The sequence below is a fragment of the Acanthochromis polyacanthus genome, chromosome 21 (genome assembly GCF_021347895.1).
Source record: "Acanthochromis polyacanthus isolate Apoly-LR-REF ecotype Palm Island chromosome 21, KAUST_Apoly_ChrSc, whole genome shotgun sequence".
Classification (NCBI taxonomy): domain Eukaryota; kingdom Metazoa; phylum Chordata; class Actinopteri; family Pomacentridae; genus Acanthochromis; species Acanthochromis polyacanthus.
The window spans coordinates 31,110,481-31,128,706 of NC_067133.1; the positions used below are offsets into that span (position 1 = coordinate 31,110,481).

The 18,226-nt window shown below is 40.4% G+C and overlaps 2 protein-coding genes across 3 annotated transcripts; both read left to right on the plus strand.

Moving 5' to 3' along the window:
- Positions 1–1,075: 1,075 nt before the first annotated feature.
- On the plus strand, positions 1,076–8,955 carry unc119.2 (unc-119 lipid binding chaperone B homolog 2). The gene is made up of 6 exons (XM_022195322.2): positions 1,076–1,727; positions 4,727–4,840; positions 6,869–6,959; positions 7,571–7,743; positions 7,958–8,091; positions 8,509–8,955. The coding sequence occupies exons 1-5, from the start codon at positions 1,508–1,510 to the stop codon at positions 8,080–8,082; spliced, it is 723 nt and encodes a 240-aa protein (XP_022051014.2). The 5' UTR covers positions 1,076–1,507; the 3' UTR covers positions 8,083–8,091; positions 8,509–8,955.
- Positions 8,956–11,351: 2,396 nt separating this feature from the next.
- Positions 11,352–18,226, plus strand: tspan4b (tetraspanin 4b). Of its 2 annotated transcripts, none has more exons than XM_051940927.1 (8): positions 11,352–11,708; positions 13,106–13,175; positions 13,248–13,439; positions 13,528–13,602; positions 13,900–13,995; positions 14,457–14,570; positions 15,488–15,571; positions 16,961–18,226. In XM_051940927.1, exons 2-8 carry the CDS (start codon positions 13,107–13,109, stop codon positions 17,027–17,029), a joined length of 699 nt encoding a protein of 232 aa, XP_051796887.1. In that variant the 5' UTR covers positions 11,352–11,708; position 13,106; the 3' UTR covers positions 17,030–18,226. The 2 variants fall into 2 exon arrangements, with proteins under 2 accessions (XP_051796887.1, XP_051796888.1); XM_051940928.1 differs by lacking the exon at positions 11,352–11,708 and adding an exon at positions 12,458–13,020.

Genomic DNA, 18,226 nt, shown 5'->3' on the forward strand with positions numbered 1-18,226 from the left:
TTAAATTCATGAAGCTGATTTATTCAGACTGAAGGAAACAGAAGTTTTCATGTCAGACGGAGTCAGGAAGAAACCATGAAATCTGGTCTGCTTTGGACTGGAGTCTGGGAAGTTAGTGATGAGAAGTAGAACAGCAGAGTTTAATAAAAATCTGTAAGACAAAGTAAAACAAAATGCACAAACCAGAACTAGCAAGAGAAACACAGAAAGAACTCAGATAAAAACTGATGAACAGTTTCAGAACAGAAGCAGCCGAACCATCAAACGAATGGATGAAAGAACCAGAGGATCAGATCAGACAGAAAGGAATGATCAACGATGTAAAGAGTCTGAGCTCTCTTCTGATCAACACATGAACTTGAATGCAGCAACTCAGAGCTTCAGCTACAAGATGGTCAGAAAGGCGAGAAAAAAGGGGAACATCAGGAATAAAGAAACCTGCAAGATTCCACAGATGTTTGGAGGAAAGTCTGACGAAAGAGGTTTTTAAAGAGAAAGGTTTAACATTTATTCATTGGAATAAACTGTTAGCACTCTGTTAAAGCAGCTTGTCAGATCCCAGTTTTATTCCAGCCCGGTCTCACGGGGATTCGTGAAACTGTCACGTCAGTTTTTGTTTCGGTTTCGTGCGCACCAACACGATGTCGTCATGTTTTTCGTGCCGCTCACCACGAGCGAAACCCGCTGTGGTAATCACATCTGAAAGTGGTTTATACCGGCGGATCATGACGATCTAAGCTGTCCATCGGAGTTTGCGGCCGCCGCTGCGGCCGCCGCTTCAGCCGCCGCTTCAGCCGCCGGACATTCTTTAAATTCCTATGCAAATTCGGCGGATTCATGACGATTTAAGCTGTCCATCGGCGTTTGCGGCCGCCGCCGCGGCCGCCATTACGGCCGCCAGACATCCAGCCGCGGCGACGGCCGCAAACGCCGATGGACAGCTTAAATCGTCGTGAATCCGCCGGTATAAACCACTTTCAGATGTGATTACCACAGCGGGTTTCGCTCGTGGTGAGCGGCACAAAAACATGACAACATCGTGTTGGTGCGCACGAAACCGAAACAAAAAACTGACGTGACAGTTTCACGAATCCCCGTGAGACCGTGTTGTTTATTCAGTGAACACCGTTGGTCTTTGGTTTGTTCAAGGCCGACAGCAGCATCTTTACATCCGCTCTAATGTTGTTCTGAGGTCTTTATGTTTATTAAACGTTTGATTGTTGTAGTAAAGTTTTCTTTTTGGTTGTTTTCTGTTCCTAATGTGCCTTTCCTGTGTTTTCTAATGAACAGAGAAGAACTATTGGGCTCTCCATGTATAAAGCCATTATTTTCCTTCTGTGCTGCTCAGTTCTTGGACCATCACGTGATGCAGTATGAGAGCAGATTAATCACCAAATCCAAACTGACATAATCAGTCCAGACACCAGCCGACTCGTGGATTATTTCTTCTGCAGCTTCATTTGGCTCACATTGCAAACAGACTTTTAAAAACTGAACCTGGAGCTTCATGATGGAGAATCTGGAGGAAGAACTAGCAGAAACCTGGGACAGCAGAGCAGAGCAGGACGAGGAGATGTTGGTCTGTGAAGGTCTGGAGGACTGGAATGGATTTATCTCAGGAGGAACCGGTGGAGGTGAAGCAGAGGAAGAAGATCTGGTGACTGAATGGAGACCTGGAGAACCTGTCCGCCCACAACACGTCCTAAAGCTGAACAGCTACACGAAAGGTGAGTCAGACCGGTTTACTGTCATCTGGAAGATAGAAATAAGAAGCATGATGGGACTAGACATGTCTGTACAGTTTACTGCTACATACCTCCTCAGAATAGCCATCTACATACTGAATACATGCTACATGCTAACTCTAACATCTACATACTAAATATATACTGACTACATGCTACATGTTAACCCTAACGTCTACATATCAAATACATACTGAATACATGCTACATGTTAACCCTAACGTCTACATATCATATACATACTGAATACATGCTACATGTTAACCCTAACGTCTACATATCAAATACATACTGAATACATGCTACATGTTAACCCTAACGTCTACATATCAAATACATACTGAATACATGCTACATGTTAACCCTAACGTCTACATATCATATACATACTGAATACATGCTACATGTTAACCCTAACATCTACATACCAAATACATACTGAATACATGCTACGTGTTAACCTTAACATCTACATACCAAATACATACTGAATACATGCTACATGTTAACCCTAACATCTACATACCAAATACATACTGAATACATGCTACATGTTAACCCTAACATCTACATACCAAATACATACTGAATACATGCTACATGCTAACCCTAACATCTACATACCAAATACATACTGAATACATGCTACATGTTAACCCTAACATCTACATACCAAATACATACTGAATACATGCTACATGTTAACCCTAACATCTACATACCAAATACATACTGAATACATGCTACATGTTAACCCTAACGTCTACATATCATATACATACTGAATACATGCTACGTGTTAACCTTAACATCTACATACCAAATACATACTGAATACATGCTACATGTTAACCTTAACATCTACATACCAAATACATACTGACTACATGCCACATGGTAACTCTAACATCTACATACCAAATACATACTGAATACATGCCACATGGTAACTCTAACATCTACATACCAAATACATACTGACTACATCCTACATGCTAACCCTAACATCTACATACCAAATACATACTGAATACATGCTACATGCTAACCCTAACATCTACATACCAAATACATACTGACTACATCCTACATGCTAACCCTAACATCTACATACCAAATACATACTGAATACATGCTACATGCTAACCCTAACATCTACATACCAAATACATACTGAATACATGCTACATGTTAACCCTAACATCTACATACCAAATACATACTGAATACATGCTACATGTTAACCCTAACATCGACATACCAAATACATACTGAATACATGCTACATGCTAACCCTAACGTCTACATATCATATGCATACTGAATACATGCTACATGCTAACCCTAATGTCTACATATCATATGCATACTGAATACATGCTACATGCTAACCCTAACATCTACATACCAAATACATACTGAATACATGCTACATGCTAACCCTAATGTCTACATATCATATACATACTGAATACATGCTAAATGTTAACCCTAACATCTACATACCAAATACATACTGAATACATGCTACATGTTAACCCTAACATCTACATACCAAATACATACTGAATACATGCTACATGCTAACCCTAATGTCTACATACCAAATACATACTAAATACATGCTAAATGTTAACCCTAAAATCTACATACCAAATACATACTGAATACATGCTACATGCTAACCCTAATGTCTACATATCATATACATACTGAATACATGCTAAATGTTAACCCTAACATCTACATACCAAATACATACTGAATACATGCTACATGTTAACCCTAATGTCTACATATCATATACATACTAAATACATGCTAAATGTTAACCCTAACATCTACATACCAAATACATACTGAATACATGCTACATGCTAACCCTAATGTCTACATATCATATACATACTAAATACATGCTAAATGTTAACCCTAACATCTACATACCAAATACATACTGAATACATGCTACATGCTAACCCTAATGTCTACATATCATATACATACTGAATACATGCTACATGTTAACCCTAACATCTACATACCAAATACATACTGAATACATGCTACATGTTAACCCTAACGTCTACATATCAAATACATACTGAATACATGCTACAGAAGCTTGTGAGAGTTAAAGCTCCTCTGTTGATTAAACACTTGTTAGGTTTTAACCATGAAAATGTTGTCTTCATGTCCTTAAATCTCTCAGATCTGCTGTCAGCCTTTAGCACCAGTTCATGCTTTCTGCCTCCACAAGGTTCAGGTGATGTAGATGTCATCACACCTGAACTCACCTGGAAAACACTCCACTGAGCGTTGGTCTGAGGAGATTCTGAGCAGGAGATTCTCTGGCAGAAACACTTTCATCGTTAACGGAGTTACAGAAGCTGCTGTTTGGTTTGAACCTGATTCTGTTGATGGACTTCAAACATGGTGGGAAATTAAGCATGTGCTCCCTGAGCTCGACACACTTTGGTCATATGTGGTCATATTATTTGGTCATATCCGTTAGTATTTGGTAATGTTTACTGTCACGGTGCTGAAGCTCTTCTGTCAGTAGCTGCTGTGTGTTTTTCTGTGTTCTGTAGAACTCTGACCCGTCTGCTGTAGTTTTACCTGAATTTATGGATCCATAATCAGCTGATATAAAACTCAAACTCTCCTCACAGCGACCAGAATGTTAGAGTAGAAGTCAAAATCTTTCTCTCCACTTTCTTCCAGGATTAATGGATTTAGAGACGCCTACTGAAGGAAGCAGGAAGCCGAAATAAAGACGTTTGAAGCGTCTGGTTTCATTTAAATATCACATTATCACATCTGCATATTATTCATGTTGGCTGAACCTGATTTTAAATTCTGACGATATCCCCAGAAATGACTCCAGAGACGCTCTTACCGACAGACAGTCCTTCATCCAGTAGATTTACTGCTTTAGTTCCACTGATAGGCTTCATTCCTGTGATGTTTCTGTGTGACAGACTACCTGTGCTCACCTGAGGACAACATCTACAACGTCAGCTTCTCTCGTTTCAAGATCAGAGATGTGGTCAGTGGAGCCGTCATCCTGGACATCAAAAAACTCCAACCAGCAGGTACTTTTACCTCGATTCATCAGTACACGTGGAAAAAGATGTAAAGTCCAACATCGCAGCAGTAAAACTAGTGCCACTATTACTGCTACTATTAGTAGTACTAATATTAGCTACTAGTGGTATTACTGCTGGGATGTAAAGTTCTAGTGGTATTACTGCTGGGATGTAAAGTACTAGTGGTATTACTGCTGGGATGTAAAGTTCTAGTGGTATTACTGCTGGGATGTAAAGTTCTAGTGGTATTACTGCTGGAATGTAAAGTTCTAGTGGTATTACTGCTGGGATGTAAAGTTCTAGTGGTATTACTGCTGGAATGTAAAGTTCTAGTGGTATTACTGCTGGGATGTAAAGTTCTAGTGGTATTACTGCTGGGACGTAAAGTACTAGTGGTATTACTGCTGGGATGTTAAGTACTAGTGGTATTACTGCTGGAATGTAAAGTTCTAGTGGTATTACTGCTGGAATGTAAAGTTCTAGTGGTATTACTGCTGGGACGTAAAGTTCTAGTGGTATTACTGCTGGGATGTTAAGTACTAGTGGTATTACTGCTGGGACGTAAAGTTCTAGTGGTATTACTGCTGGGACGTAAAGTACTAGTGGTATTACTGCTGGGATGTTAAGTACTAGTGGTATTACTGCTGGAATGTAAAGTTCTAGTGGTATTACTGCTGGAATGTAAAGTTCTAGTGGTATTACTGCTGGGACGTAAAGTTCTAGTGGTATTACTGCTGGAATGTAAAGTTCTAGTGGTATTACTGCTGGGACGTAAAGTTCTAGTGGTATTACTGCTGGGACGTAAAGTTCTAGTGGTATTACTGCTGGGACGTAAAGTTCTAGTGGTATTACTGCTGGGACGTAAAGTTCTAGTGGTATTACTGCTGGGACGTAAAGTTCTAGTGGTATTACTGCTGGGATGTAAAGTTCTAGTGGTATTACTGCTGGGACGTAAAGTTCTAGTGGTATTACTGCTGGGACGTAAAGTTCTAGTGGTATTACTGCTGGGACGTAAAGTTCTAGTGGTATTACTGCTGGGATGTTAAGTGCTAGTGGTATTACTGCTGGGATGTTAAGTACTAGTGGTATTACTGCTGGGACGTAAAGTTCTAGTGGTATTACTGCTGGGATGTTAAGTACTAGTGGTATTACTGCTGGGATGTTAAGTACTAGTGGTATTACTGCTGGGATGTTAAGTACTAGTGGTATTACTGCTGGGATGTTAAGTACTAGTGGTATTACTGCTGGGATGTTAAGTTCTAGTGGTATTACTGCTGGGACGTAAAGTTCTAGTGGTATTACTGCTGGGACGTAAAGTTCTAGTGGTATTACTGCTGGGACGTAAAGTTCTAGTGGTATTACTGCTGGGACGTAAAGTTCTAGTGGTATTACTGCTGGGACGTAAAGTTCTAGTGGTATTACTGCTGGGATGTTAAGTACTAGTGGTATTACTGCTGGGACGTAAAGTTCTAGTGGTATTACTGCTGGGACGTTAAGTTCTAGTGGTATTACTGCTGGGACGTAAAGTTCTAGTGGTATTACTGCTGGGACGTAAAGTTCTAGTGGTATTACTGCTGGGACGTTAAGTTCTAGTGGTATTACTGCTGGGACGTAAAGTTCTAGTGGTATTACTGCTGGGACGTAAAGTTCTAGTGGTATTACTGCTGGAATGTAAAGTTCTAGTGGTACAACAGTAATCCTCAGAGAAGCAGGATCCTTTCACCTGTTTCCGATGTGCTGAAAATCTGAGGAACGCCTCTAGAGTTGAGTCTGCTGAAGATATAAATGATTGCAGAATATTTGATGTTCCTGAGTTCTCTCTGGATCTAAGGGTTGTTGTTGAACGGGAACGTTTCATTTTAGCCTGATAACAGGTTAAATATTATCTGTAAACTGATGTAGAAACATGTGCTGGTACGGACTAATTACTGAACACACACCAGAGCTGAGCTGCATATTAAACATTTCAAAGAATCACTTTGTTCTTTTGTCTTTTCCATGTTTGTTCTAAAAGTTTCTCTTTATTTCTTCCAGAAATTCAAGACATCATTGAACATGAAACCAACAGATTCATCCGGTATCACTTCTCTCCGGCGTTTCTGACCCTCAGAGAAATCGGAGCTACGTGAGTCTGTCAGACTTTATTCTGAGAAAAACTAATAAAATCAAATGATGTCTTTGCTTTCCACACCTGTCCACACATCCATGAAGGTTTAAACTTTACACGAACAGGTTGGTAAAAGAAGAAATCATCAGTTTATTTAAATGTTTTAAAGACATCTGAAGCTTCGATGACAAACACAGTCAAACACAAAGTCAGGATAAAAATGAACAACGTGACTCTAATGTTCGCAGAAAAGGTTCTACTTTGGTTCTCTTAGGGTTGATAGATAGATAGATAGATAGATAGATAGATAGATAGATAGATAGATAGATAGATAGATAGATAGATAGATAGATAGATAGATAGATAGACTGGGTTCATCTAGAATTAACGAGACATTATTTTAGTGGATCTCTGTTGGATGTCTTCAGATATCAGTGGACTGAAGCAGTTGGAGGATCAGTGAAGCTGTTTGTTGGATCTTTGTTTGTTCTGTAGTCCAACAGTTAGACTGTGTTTCATGTGTTCACACCTGAACCTGTTTTTGAGGTTCTGTTTGGACTTCACGTCCTTCATGTTCTGCACGTTGAAGTGTTCGAGTCTCTTTAACTGATCAGCTGATCGTCTCTCAGGTTGGAGTTCACGGTCGGCAGCAAAGCTCTGAGCCGCTTCCGTCTGATCGAGAGGCATTTCTATAGAAACCTGCTGCTGAAAACCTTTGACTTTGAGATTGGATTCTGCATCCCGCACAGCAGAAACACCTGCGAGCACATCTACTGCTTACCGGACCTGGACCCAAACATTGGTACAATTAAACTGTTTCAATGTCTCCTCGTGATCTGCTGTCTGCTCTGTCTGAGCTGAAAACCTGCAGATATCAGCTGAATGTGACTTTAGACGTGTCTGTTTAGAAGTCCAGCTTCAATAGAACTGAACCAAGATAAAGTTTAAGTTTGTCGTCGTCTGGAGTTTCATTGTGACTAACTACTGCTGAACTGTTTGCTTTTTCTTCTTGTCAGTTGAGGAGATGATTGGAAACCCGTTTGAGACGCGTTCGGACAGTTTTTACTTTGTCAACAACAAGTTGATGATGCATCATAAAGCCGAGTATTCGTTCACCGGAACCGACTCGTCCAGAGAATAGAAGCTGAAGGTAACCGGGTTGGACTTCAACATGGACACAAACTCAGTGATCACATTACAGCTAATGACTTCCTCCACAGTCTGCTAGCCTCACCCCAACCATACCCCCTAAAACTAGCCCTAACTCTAAAACCCTTACTAACCCTACCCTAACTCCAACCATAAACCCTAAGCCCTGACTGGGAGGTAATGTGGATGTAAGGGAACTTTTTAATGATTATTGTTTGTAAGAAAATTTCCCATAACTGATGCTTTCGGTTGTAAAATGATTAATGTGGAACAGTAAAAAGACAAACAACAGAGTGAGTCAGATTCAGATCAGTGCTGTCATCTGAAGAATCACATGAGAAAATGTCTGCAGATGAAATAAATGAAACTTGAAACTATCGTCCACCAAATCACTTCCTGTTTCTGTTTCTTCCTGCAGACGATCAGTTCACCCTGAACAGGACTAGTTAACCCACGGCCATGAAAACTAGAGCCAGTAACCAGCAGCATGTTTGGACTGTTTGAGAAGAACCACCAGGAACATGGAGAACATCCCAGAACCTTCCTGCTCCTAAATGCTGGATTTAATAAAACTTCCACCCAGTGGTGTAGTGGTCCCTGGAGAAGTGGGTATACTCTTAATTTTCACCTTTTTTTTTAAATTAGTCCAGAAAAACGCCCTGTTTTAGAAACAGTGACATAGAAGACTACTCTATTCAATTTATTCAGTCATTTCTACTTGCCCACTATTATAAAATTATCATGACTTGATTAGGAGCAGTTTGTAGTTATTACTGGATTAATGTAACATGTATTCATCATGAGGCAAACATGGTGTTTCAGTTACTTTTGAACATTTATTTAAATAAAATACTTCAAATATGAAGTTGACAGTGCATCCTTGTTCATATTTCATCATGAATAAAACCTCAATATTGTTTTAGGTCGAATCTTAAACTACCTGTCCCCATTCTTGTGTTTTTACTTACTTTAAAATCAACTACCAGCCTAGAGGTTTTCCCACATTATCCCAATCTAGCTAGCTTCAGACTTACGTTAGAATAACGTTAGCCTTTCAAAACGTTAGTCAGACTCGGCCCGACACTCAGTTTAACCCGTTGTGCTTCAGTGTTCCGCCCGCGGTACACTTTGAGATCTGCATAAGCCATTTGCTAAATGTCTGAAACTGCAAACACAATTATACAAACACTATACACCGATGGAAAGCTTAGATTCTCATGAATCCGCCGGTATAAACCACTTTCAGATGTGATTACCACAGCGGGTGAGAAAAACACATTTGTCCGACAAACAACGAATATCCATCCATCCGTTCTCTATACACGGCTTCAACGTACACAGCGCGACTCACATTTCCGGGTTCATTATTACACACAGATGAACATATTCCACAAAAAACGGCCATAATCCAACCTTGGACATCCAGACGAAACAAGCCAGTAAACTATTTTGTCCAAAACATGTCCTGAAGCCGGTATATAATCCACGAATCGGTCGTTTTCGAGGAAATGCACCTCGCGATGCGCGTCCAATATTCCCTGTATTTCTCGTCATATTTTTATTTATAAATAGAATATTAGCGATTTTTTTTGTACTGAAAATGGCTGGAATTGACTGCAGCTTTAACCACTGGTGACAAAATATCCTCTCCTTGAAATGTGCAGTCATGTTGCCAGTAGTTTAAAACAATGATTCATTTGGAAACCACCTTAAAACTTACCTGAGAATTATATCCTTCATGAAAGTAGGTTCCACTCACTTGAAATGTGTTTATTCTGACTTTCTCGCATTTCCGCGCATCTTTCAAGCAGACCTGTCAATCAACTGGAGTGCCACAGAGGTGTTAGCAAAACTTTCCTCTGTATGACCCGCCCTACTCTGCCTCTGATTGGCTCATCCCTAAAGTTAACCAATCGAATCAGTGAAGGTAGCATGTACCAGCCAATTACAGGCAGAGGAGGGTTGTTCATGGCTTCATCATCCTTAAGGAAAAGAGGGCTACCTGGCACACAGATATTACTGAGTGATGCGCACCAGGGAGCATTAGAAGTGGGTATACGCAATGCTAACTGAAAAATAAGTGGGCATACGCCGTATACCGCCGTATATCCTGGACTACACCACTGCTTCCACCCAAACACATGCGCACTGAAAAGTGAAATAAAAGGTGCTAAAGCCATCAGGAGGGTAATTATTTTATTCTTTATGGACTTTTACCCCAGAATGGTCGATTAGGACCCAATAAAGCAGAACAGGAACCGACAGCAGAAGATGGAAGATCAGAGGTTCTTCTTGTTGTGTTTTAGAGACCAGAGTTCAGGATTTCAGAAAATATCAGCTGGATCACAATAAACTGAACGACAGCAGTCAGAAGGTATTAGTGACCAGATCGTCTCTCTATCGCCACCAGCAGGTTCAACTGAAGCTGATATGTGGAGCTGAAGAGGTTTCATAGAAATGTGGTTCAGATTTTCATCATGCAGCTCATTTCTCTATAATTTATTATTTTTGGAGTTTCCGGTTTTCTCAATAACTGATAGTTTCAGATAAATAAAGATCAGAATCAGAGAAACTAAAACAAGTTTTAGGATCTTAAACGGCATCAGGCTGAGAGGAAGCTGTTTCTCTCTCCTCCTGTCCTCTGATTGGTCCCTTCAGTCCTCTGGTGCTCCTCTGATCTGACACCTGATTGGACCAGAACCCAGTCATCCATTCAGAAGTGCTGCTGGTTTCTGTGTGTTATCTCACCTGTGTGTCTGAGGTTGTGATTATGAAGCTTTTATTTTGGTAATGCAGCTTAGACCTTCCTGTTTATATGTTTATTTCAGGACTAAACCTGCAAACGGATTTCTGCTTTTCACAGTGTTCAGCATCAAGACATGTTTAAAGCAGTGAGAGATGCTTCAAAATGTGTAACTGAAGGACAGATTATTATTGGATGTATTAGAACTCTAAAAACAGTAACTGATGTGGTACAAAGCTGAACATCAATGAAAAGTAATGAGCTAAAGTAGATCAATTAGAAATATATATAAGAATAAATAACTCAACTGAATGTAAACATATAGCTTTATTAAATAATAGAAGCTGATATTTAGAGTTTCTCTAAATGTCACAGTGAGTAAATGACATAACATTTCTGACTGATAAATACTGATCTTATTTTTTAAAGCTGTGAAGGTTTTAAGGTTCTTCTTCCTGCAGTTGTTCTTCTTTAAAGGAATCCCAGAAAATAAAAAAGGACAGGAAAGAACTGCATGCTGGGAAGAATTCCTGATGTTGGTCAGAAGTTAGTCAGAGCCGGTCGCTGGCGGACATGAAGAAGGATCTGCTGAGCTTCAGTGTGAGGAAAAACAGGAAGAGGAGGAGCAACAGAACATCTGGAGATAATTAAGGAGACAGACGGCAGACAAAGACTCGGTTCTAGAGAAGGAACAAAACTAAAGCTAGAACTCAACATGGAAACCATAGAATCCTGAGGAACCGTTGGGAATGCAGTGAGGAAGAGGAAAGGATAAAGAGTCTGGATCTGATCCGAACACAACTGAAGAGGAAAACCAAGAGAAGGAATCGGATTAAAGCTGAGAAAAGATCTGACAGAAGGGAACTCCTCTGCAGGTAACAGATCATCTGAAGTACAGAGAAAAGTCTGCTTTAGTTCACCAGAGTCTCATTAAACAGATCATTTTAGTGCTAAAGGTCACCAGCAGGAGTCAAATATCATCAGATTTATTTTAGTTAATCCATTTGTCAGAACACTGTGAAAGGATGGAGCTGTGGAGATAAACAGGAAACATTAAACTTCATCTTCTGTCCCTGTGAAGCAGTGGGAAGAAGACCAGGAAATCAGGTGAAAAGCTCCTGAACTAGTGAGTAAATCCACCTCAAAGATCTCATCTCCTGATATCTTCTCCACTAGTTTAATATAAATAAACCAGAGAGGAAACATCAGAAATATGAAGATCAAATATTATAAAAAATAGATTCAGTCCAAGAGTTTCAGAATAAATGTCCTGAAGTCTGATTTAAGGTGAATATTAGTGAATAAAACCATAAAGCTGTTCTTTTGGGGATCAAAGTCCATAATAATAATAATAATAACAATTATAATAACCAGAAAAAAATGTTATTTATCTGTGAGGGGAAGCTAGGTAAAATAATGATAACAATAATTACAGAATCATTTCCTTAAATTCAAATGTTATTAAAGAGACTTTTGGGTAAAAACGGTTGAATTTCTTCCAGCTGAAGGCTGAGACTGAAACTGTTTAGATAAAAACTAATTAATCTGATGAACGGTGAACTAAATCGTGTCTCTGTGGACGTTACAGTCACATTCTGATGACTTTATCTGGAATAAATCAGAGTTCAGACAAAAACATCTGGTTTCAGAGACTTTCCCTGAATGTTTTTTAATCTTCTCAGCTTGAATTAATGTGAATTCTGAGAGTTTCTGGTTTCAAGTTAATAGGAATAAACAAGAACAGCTGGAGAAGTTCCTTGAAGCATTTTTGTTTAGTATTTTAGATCTACAGGAGATCTATTTCCTCTTTAGAGCTCAGTCTGCTGGTGGAACTCTGGTTCTACTAAACTCTGAGTCCAGCGGCTCGGGGAGGGAACTTCCTTCCTGTCAGCAGCTCCACTTCCTGTGTGGGTCAGTGGTCACTTCCAGACTTCAGCATGAATCCAAACTAAAATAACAGCATCGATGCTGGAGACAGCTGCTCATTACACATCCTGGTTTAACTAATAGAAGACGTCTTCCAACAATCGACAGAAACATTCACAGAAAGATGTAAAGGAGAAACCAGGAAGAAACGCTTCAGCAGAAGATCAGAATAATCTACAAACCTTCTAGTGTCCATCTTCTGAGTTCTGCTGCTCCTCAAACACCAAGAGCACCTCATGAAGTTCCACAGCAGCTCAGCAGGTGGAGGACCAGAACCAGGTCCATCAGGTTCTAGACTCTAGAACAGTTTGTTGAAGCTCACTTCTTCTGCTCTTCTGTCCTGCAGGATGTCGGCGTCTCGGACGTGTTTGTGCTGCGTCAAATACCTGATGTTTGTCTTTAACCTCATCTTCTGGGTCAGTATTTCTGGTTCTTCAGGTTCCTCCCATCCAGCCTGAACACATCTAAAGTCTGACGTTTGCTTTCAGCTGGGAGGATGTGGTCTGTTTGGAGTCGGGGTCTGGTTGTCCTTCACCCAGGCCGAGTTCTCGTCTCTTCCTCTGTCGTTTCCGTCGCTGTCGGCCGCCAACCTGCTGCTGGTGGCCGGTGGGATCACCATGGTGACGGGTTTCCTGGGATGTCTGGGAGCCCTGAAGGAGCAGCGCTGCCTTCTGTTCATGGTGATTCAGGCTTCAGATGTTCTACTGCAGCAGCTTCTCACTGGAGAACACGATCTCTGATGATAATAATTTCATCTGAACTCTGCAGTTCTTCACCATCCTGCTGCTCCTGGTCCTGACTGAGGTCACCCTGGTGCTGGTCATTCACATCTTCCATGACAAGGTGAGTTCACACCTCCACAGTTTATCTACTAAAGCCAACCTTCAGTCTGCAAGGTCTCAGGAATTTAAGAGCGGCCTCCTGGAAGAACCAAACAGTTCTTAGGAGGTCTGCAGGTTGAATTACCTCGAAACCAGCATCAGTCCAGAACACTGGCCTCCTGTGGCCTTCACCAGCCTCCAGATGATCCTGCATCAATGTCCAGATGTTCTTCCAGATGATTCTCCAAGACCAGAAGATGCAGACAGAAACAATACTGGATTATTTAAATGACTAATTGTGTTTTTCTTGTCTTGTCAGCTGGATTCCAAAGCTCAGGATGAGTTGAAGGAAGGCATGAAGATCTACGAGTCAGAGCCTGGGCTGAAGAAATCCTGGGACAACGTGCAGAAGATGGTGAGAAGTCACCTTCTAGTCAATACTTATGTGTGATTATTGAATAAAAAATAACAGAGAAGATGTAGAGTAGGTCAGCCTCTGAGGTCAGATTTAATATTAGCTTTAATAACTCATTTATTTTAATTAATATCAGTCCTGATCAATTAAAACAACCCAATAATCAGTAGTTTGACTGATCATTAGGATAAAATAACTTTATTGATCCTTCATCATTGAAGAAACAGGAAAAGAAACACAACAAAAGGAAGATGTTTGTGTTTTATATGAACAGATATGAAGATTTATACACGAGAACATGTACATAAGTACTGGTATTAACTACTTAGTAGGTTAGTAAAAGTACTGCAGTACTGGTATTAACTACTTAGTAGGTTAGTAAAAGTACTGCAGTACTGGTATTAACTACTTAGTAGGTAGTATTGTACTGCAGTACTGGTATTAATGATGTATTCTTCCAGTTTAAATGCTGTGGCGTCTCCAATAAGACCGACTGGTTCGATGTTCTAAACGGAACGCTGCCATCGTCCTGCTGCTCTGTGGGAACCCAGCGCTGTGAGGACGGCTGGTCTGAGGTCAGTTTCTCTGCTCTGAGGGCTGATCGGTTCTTCCTCTGACCGGTTCTTCCTCTGACCGGTTCTTCCTCTGATCGGTTCTTCCTCTGACCGGTTCTTCCTCTGACCGGTTCTTCCTCTGATCGGTTCTTAGTCTCCAGTAGAAGTTGTTCAGATTAATCTGATGCTTCACAAAAACAGAAACTAAGGTCTGATCTGTTTAGATCCCTCTGTCAGAGTTCAGATTCAGTTTGAAGCTTTTAGTTCATCAGAACATTGTTCTGTTCACAGGATCAATAATTATTAGAATCATCACAGAATAACCTCATCTATTAATCATTTCAAACTAATAATACCTTCACATATTAATTATTATAAACTAGTGCATTCAGGGGCTGCACAGTGGTCTAGTGGTTAGCATTTTGGCCTTGCAGCAAGAAGATCCCCGGTTCAAATCCCGGCCTGGGATCTTTCTGCATGGAGTTTGCATGTTCTCCCTGTGCATGCGTGGGTTTTCTCCGGGTACTCCGGCTTCCTCCCACAGTCCAAAAACATGCTGAGGTTAATTGGTTACTCTAAATTGTCCGTAGGTGTGAATGTGAGTGTGATTGTGTGTCTGTATATGTAGCCCTGTGACAGACTGGTGACCTGTCCAGGGTGTCCCCTGCCTTCACCAGAGTCAGCTGGGATAGACTCCAGCACCCCCCATGACCCTAGTGAGGATGAAGCGGTGGATAGAGGATGGATGGATGGACAGTGTGTTTAGTTTGATCAAATAAGGAGAGAAACTGCATCAGATGATCAGATAATTAATAAATCAGGTGAATCAGTCCACTTTATAGTGTTTGATGACTTCTACATGTTGAGGGTTTTTACTGCTGAGGAGCAGATCCAGGATCAGTGTGAAGGACCTCTAACCATCTTGTTTTCTCCTGTAGCCGTGCTACCAGAAGGCCAGGCAGTGGCTGCTGGACAACATCCCATCAGTGCTGGTGTTTGGAGTCTGCATCGGAGTTGTTCAGGTTAATATTCATATTAGATTTATACTCCTGTTGCTTCCAGATCTTTGACCGTTTCCTCGTGTCTTCAGCTGGTTGATGCAGAAACATTTGGTTCCTTTATTAGGACAATATTAAATCATTATTATTAGTAGTAGTATTCATAATAATAATAATAATAATAATAATAATAAAGGTTTTATCTCCTCTGTTAAATACAGAAGAACCTAAAGAGCTCATTTATTTGGTTTAAATCTGATTCTTCTGAGCACAGATCAGTTATTCAAAAGTTCACATTCAGTGATGGAACTTCATCTTGACTTTATTAAATCTGAACGTAGATATCAGTTATTATAAAGTCCTGATTAGAGACAAACCCACTCCCTCTGATTTCACCGATTAACAAATGACTGTACAGTGGGTCAGCGGTTAGCACCGTCGCCTCACAGAGAGATGATCCTGGTTCGTGTTCTGGTTCTGGTTCTGGTCTTTCTGCATGGAGTCCCCATGTTCTCCTGCTGGGTTCTCCAGGTTCCTTTCACAGTCCAGAAACATGCTGAGGTTAATCAGAGATTCTAAACTGTCTGTAGGTGAATGCTTGTCTCTATGTAGCCCTGAGATAGACTGTTACCTGTCCAGGTGAACCTGGGACAGACTGTTACCACTCCATCTCTCCAACCAAAGGTCCCTGATCCACCTCCACACCAGGGCCGGTCCAGAGCTGGACTCTTCTCCTCTATGGTTCTGGTGGTAGAACCAGTTACCAAACTCTGCTCAGTCTTTAAGGAAAGATTAAACCAGATCTTCTCTGAACACCTTTAACCTGACAGACTTCCTGTAGACCCCACGGTCCTATCATCACTAGAACCTGTTCATGGACCTTCTCCAGGTTATCTTCTTCTGAATAGATCCTTCCTAGTGGATCTACTCTCAGATGGATGTCGCTGTGGATAGATGAAACTGTAGAACTCTAGAAGATCAGCCTTTATGAATCCCACAGTGAGGAAATATGCATCGATAGAGCAACCAACCAAAATATACCTCAGAACTGCTTACCTGTGTAGTAAATGTTCTAGTACATGTAGAAAAACTAGGTACGGGATCAGTTTATTTATTTATCTGACCTTTATTTACCAGATAAAAATGAGAACCACTTCTTATTTGCAAACATGACCTGAACAAGAGACACCAGCAGGAAGTGATAACATTAAAGTACAAACAGACAAATGAGCACTCAGAACTCCAGTAAACAGGAAGCATGGCAGTGGAAAGAAGATCAACGAAGCCTCGAAAATAACAAGTCAGTGATAACAGGCTGATCACAAGGTTCCGTGATTGTGGGTCCTGGTTCTGGTCTCAGGTTCAGGTCCTGGTCCTGGTTCTGATCACCTGTATCTCCTCCTCTCTCCTCAGATCCTGGCTCTGGTCTTCTCCATGGTGATGTACTGTCAGATTCTCTGCACTGAGAAACACCTGGACTGACTTCGTTTATCTGGTTCTGATCCAAACTGGCGCTGTTCAGAGTGTCGGGTTCTAAATCCTCCTTAAAGCATCAATGGACAGAAACCGGATCAGAACAGAATCATTCTTCACATGCTGGATATTAAAATGAATCTGGAGATAAAACATGAAACCAGTCAGAAATAAACCTGAACATCTAGAACCTGGAAGCTCCACAGAGTTTAAACACAGCAGCTTAGTTTAAAACGCTTTATTAACTTCTGTTCTCCAGCAGGACTTATTCCAGTTTCTATGTTTATTAATAATCCAGATGTCAGAACTAAAAGAGTCCAGACTCTTAAAAACCTGCTGGTTCAGTTTGAGTTCAGATTCTGATAGAAAGATTTTTATGTAGCACTGAGTTCACTTTGTTCCATCCTCATACTTTATTAATATCTGATTTATAGACGTGTTCATCTGTTTTATATCATCATCTGAAATATTCCTTCAGTATTTCTCTGTCCTTAATAACCACGCGTTCCTGTTTTTACTTATTCTGGAGACGGCATCCTGTGACTGGACATGAAATAAGACAAACGGATTTATTAAAATTAATATTATTATTAGGATTCATTCTCAGTACTGCACTAATAAGTACATAAATAAAAGAATAAATCAGTTAAATCATGTTAGAGGTCATTTACAACTAGAGCAGAAACTGAACCTGGAAGCTTTAATATGAACAGAATCCAAATAAAGAGTTTAGGTTCTTTTATTTACCAGCTCTACTCTTTATAAAGCTGCTGTTTCTCCTGATTCTGTAAATCTGCAGACGTCCTTCGTATCGACGCTGGGATGATTCAGACCGAACAGAAAGCTGCTCTGGTTCTTTTTATTCTCTAACCCTGAACAGCACTTTCACTGTAAACTAGAAAACCTCTAAATGCTCCTGAAACATCGACCAGAGGTAACTTCTGAATCAAATGGAGGTTAGAGAAATACAAGTTAAACGTTTTCTGTAAGATCTAGTCGAGTTCTTGTGACTGAATCAGTTCAACATGTCGTCTTTATGTTCCACGCCTGCAGAAAAATCAGCTTGAGGTTCTTTAATGAGCTATGAAAATCTTCAGCAGGATGTAGAACATTAATGAGTGTTTGGTGTCTTCAGGTTTAGTCCACGTTCTGAGCTCTGTTCTATATTTGTTCTCATTGGCTGTAAATAAATCCATTTTGCATTAA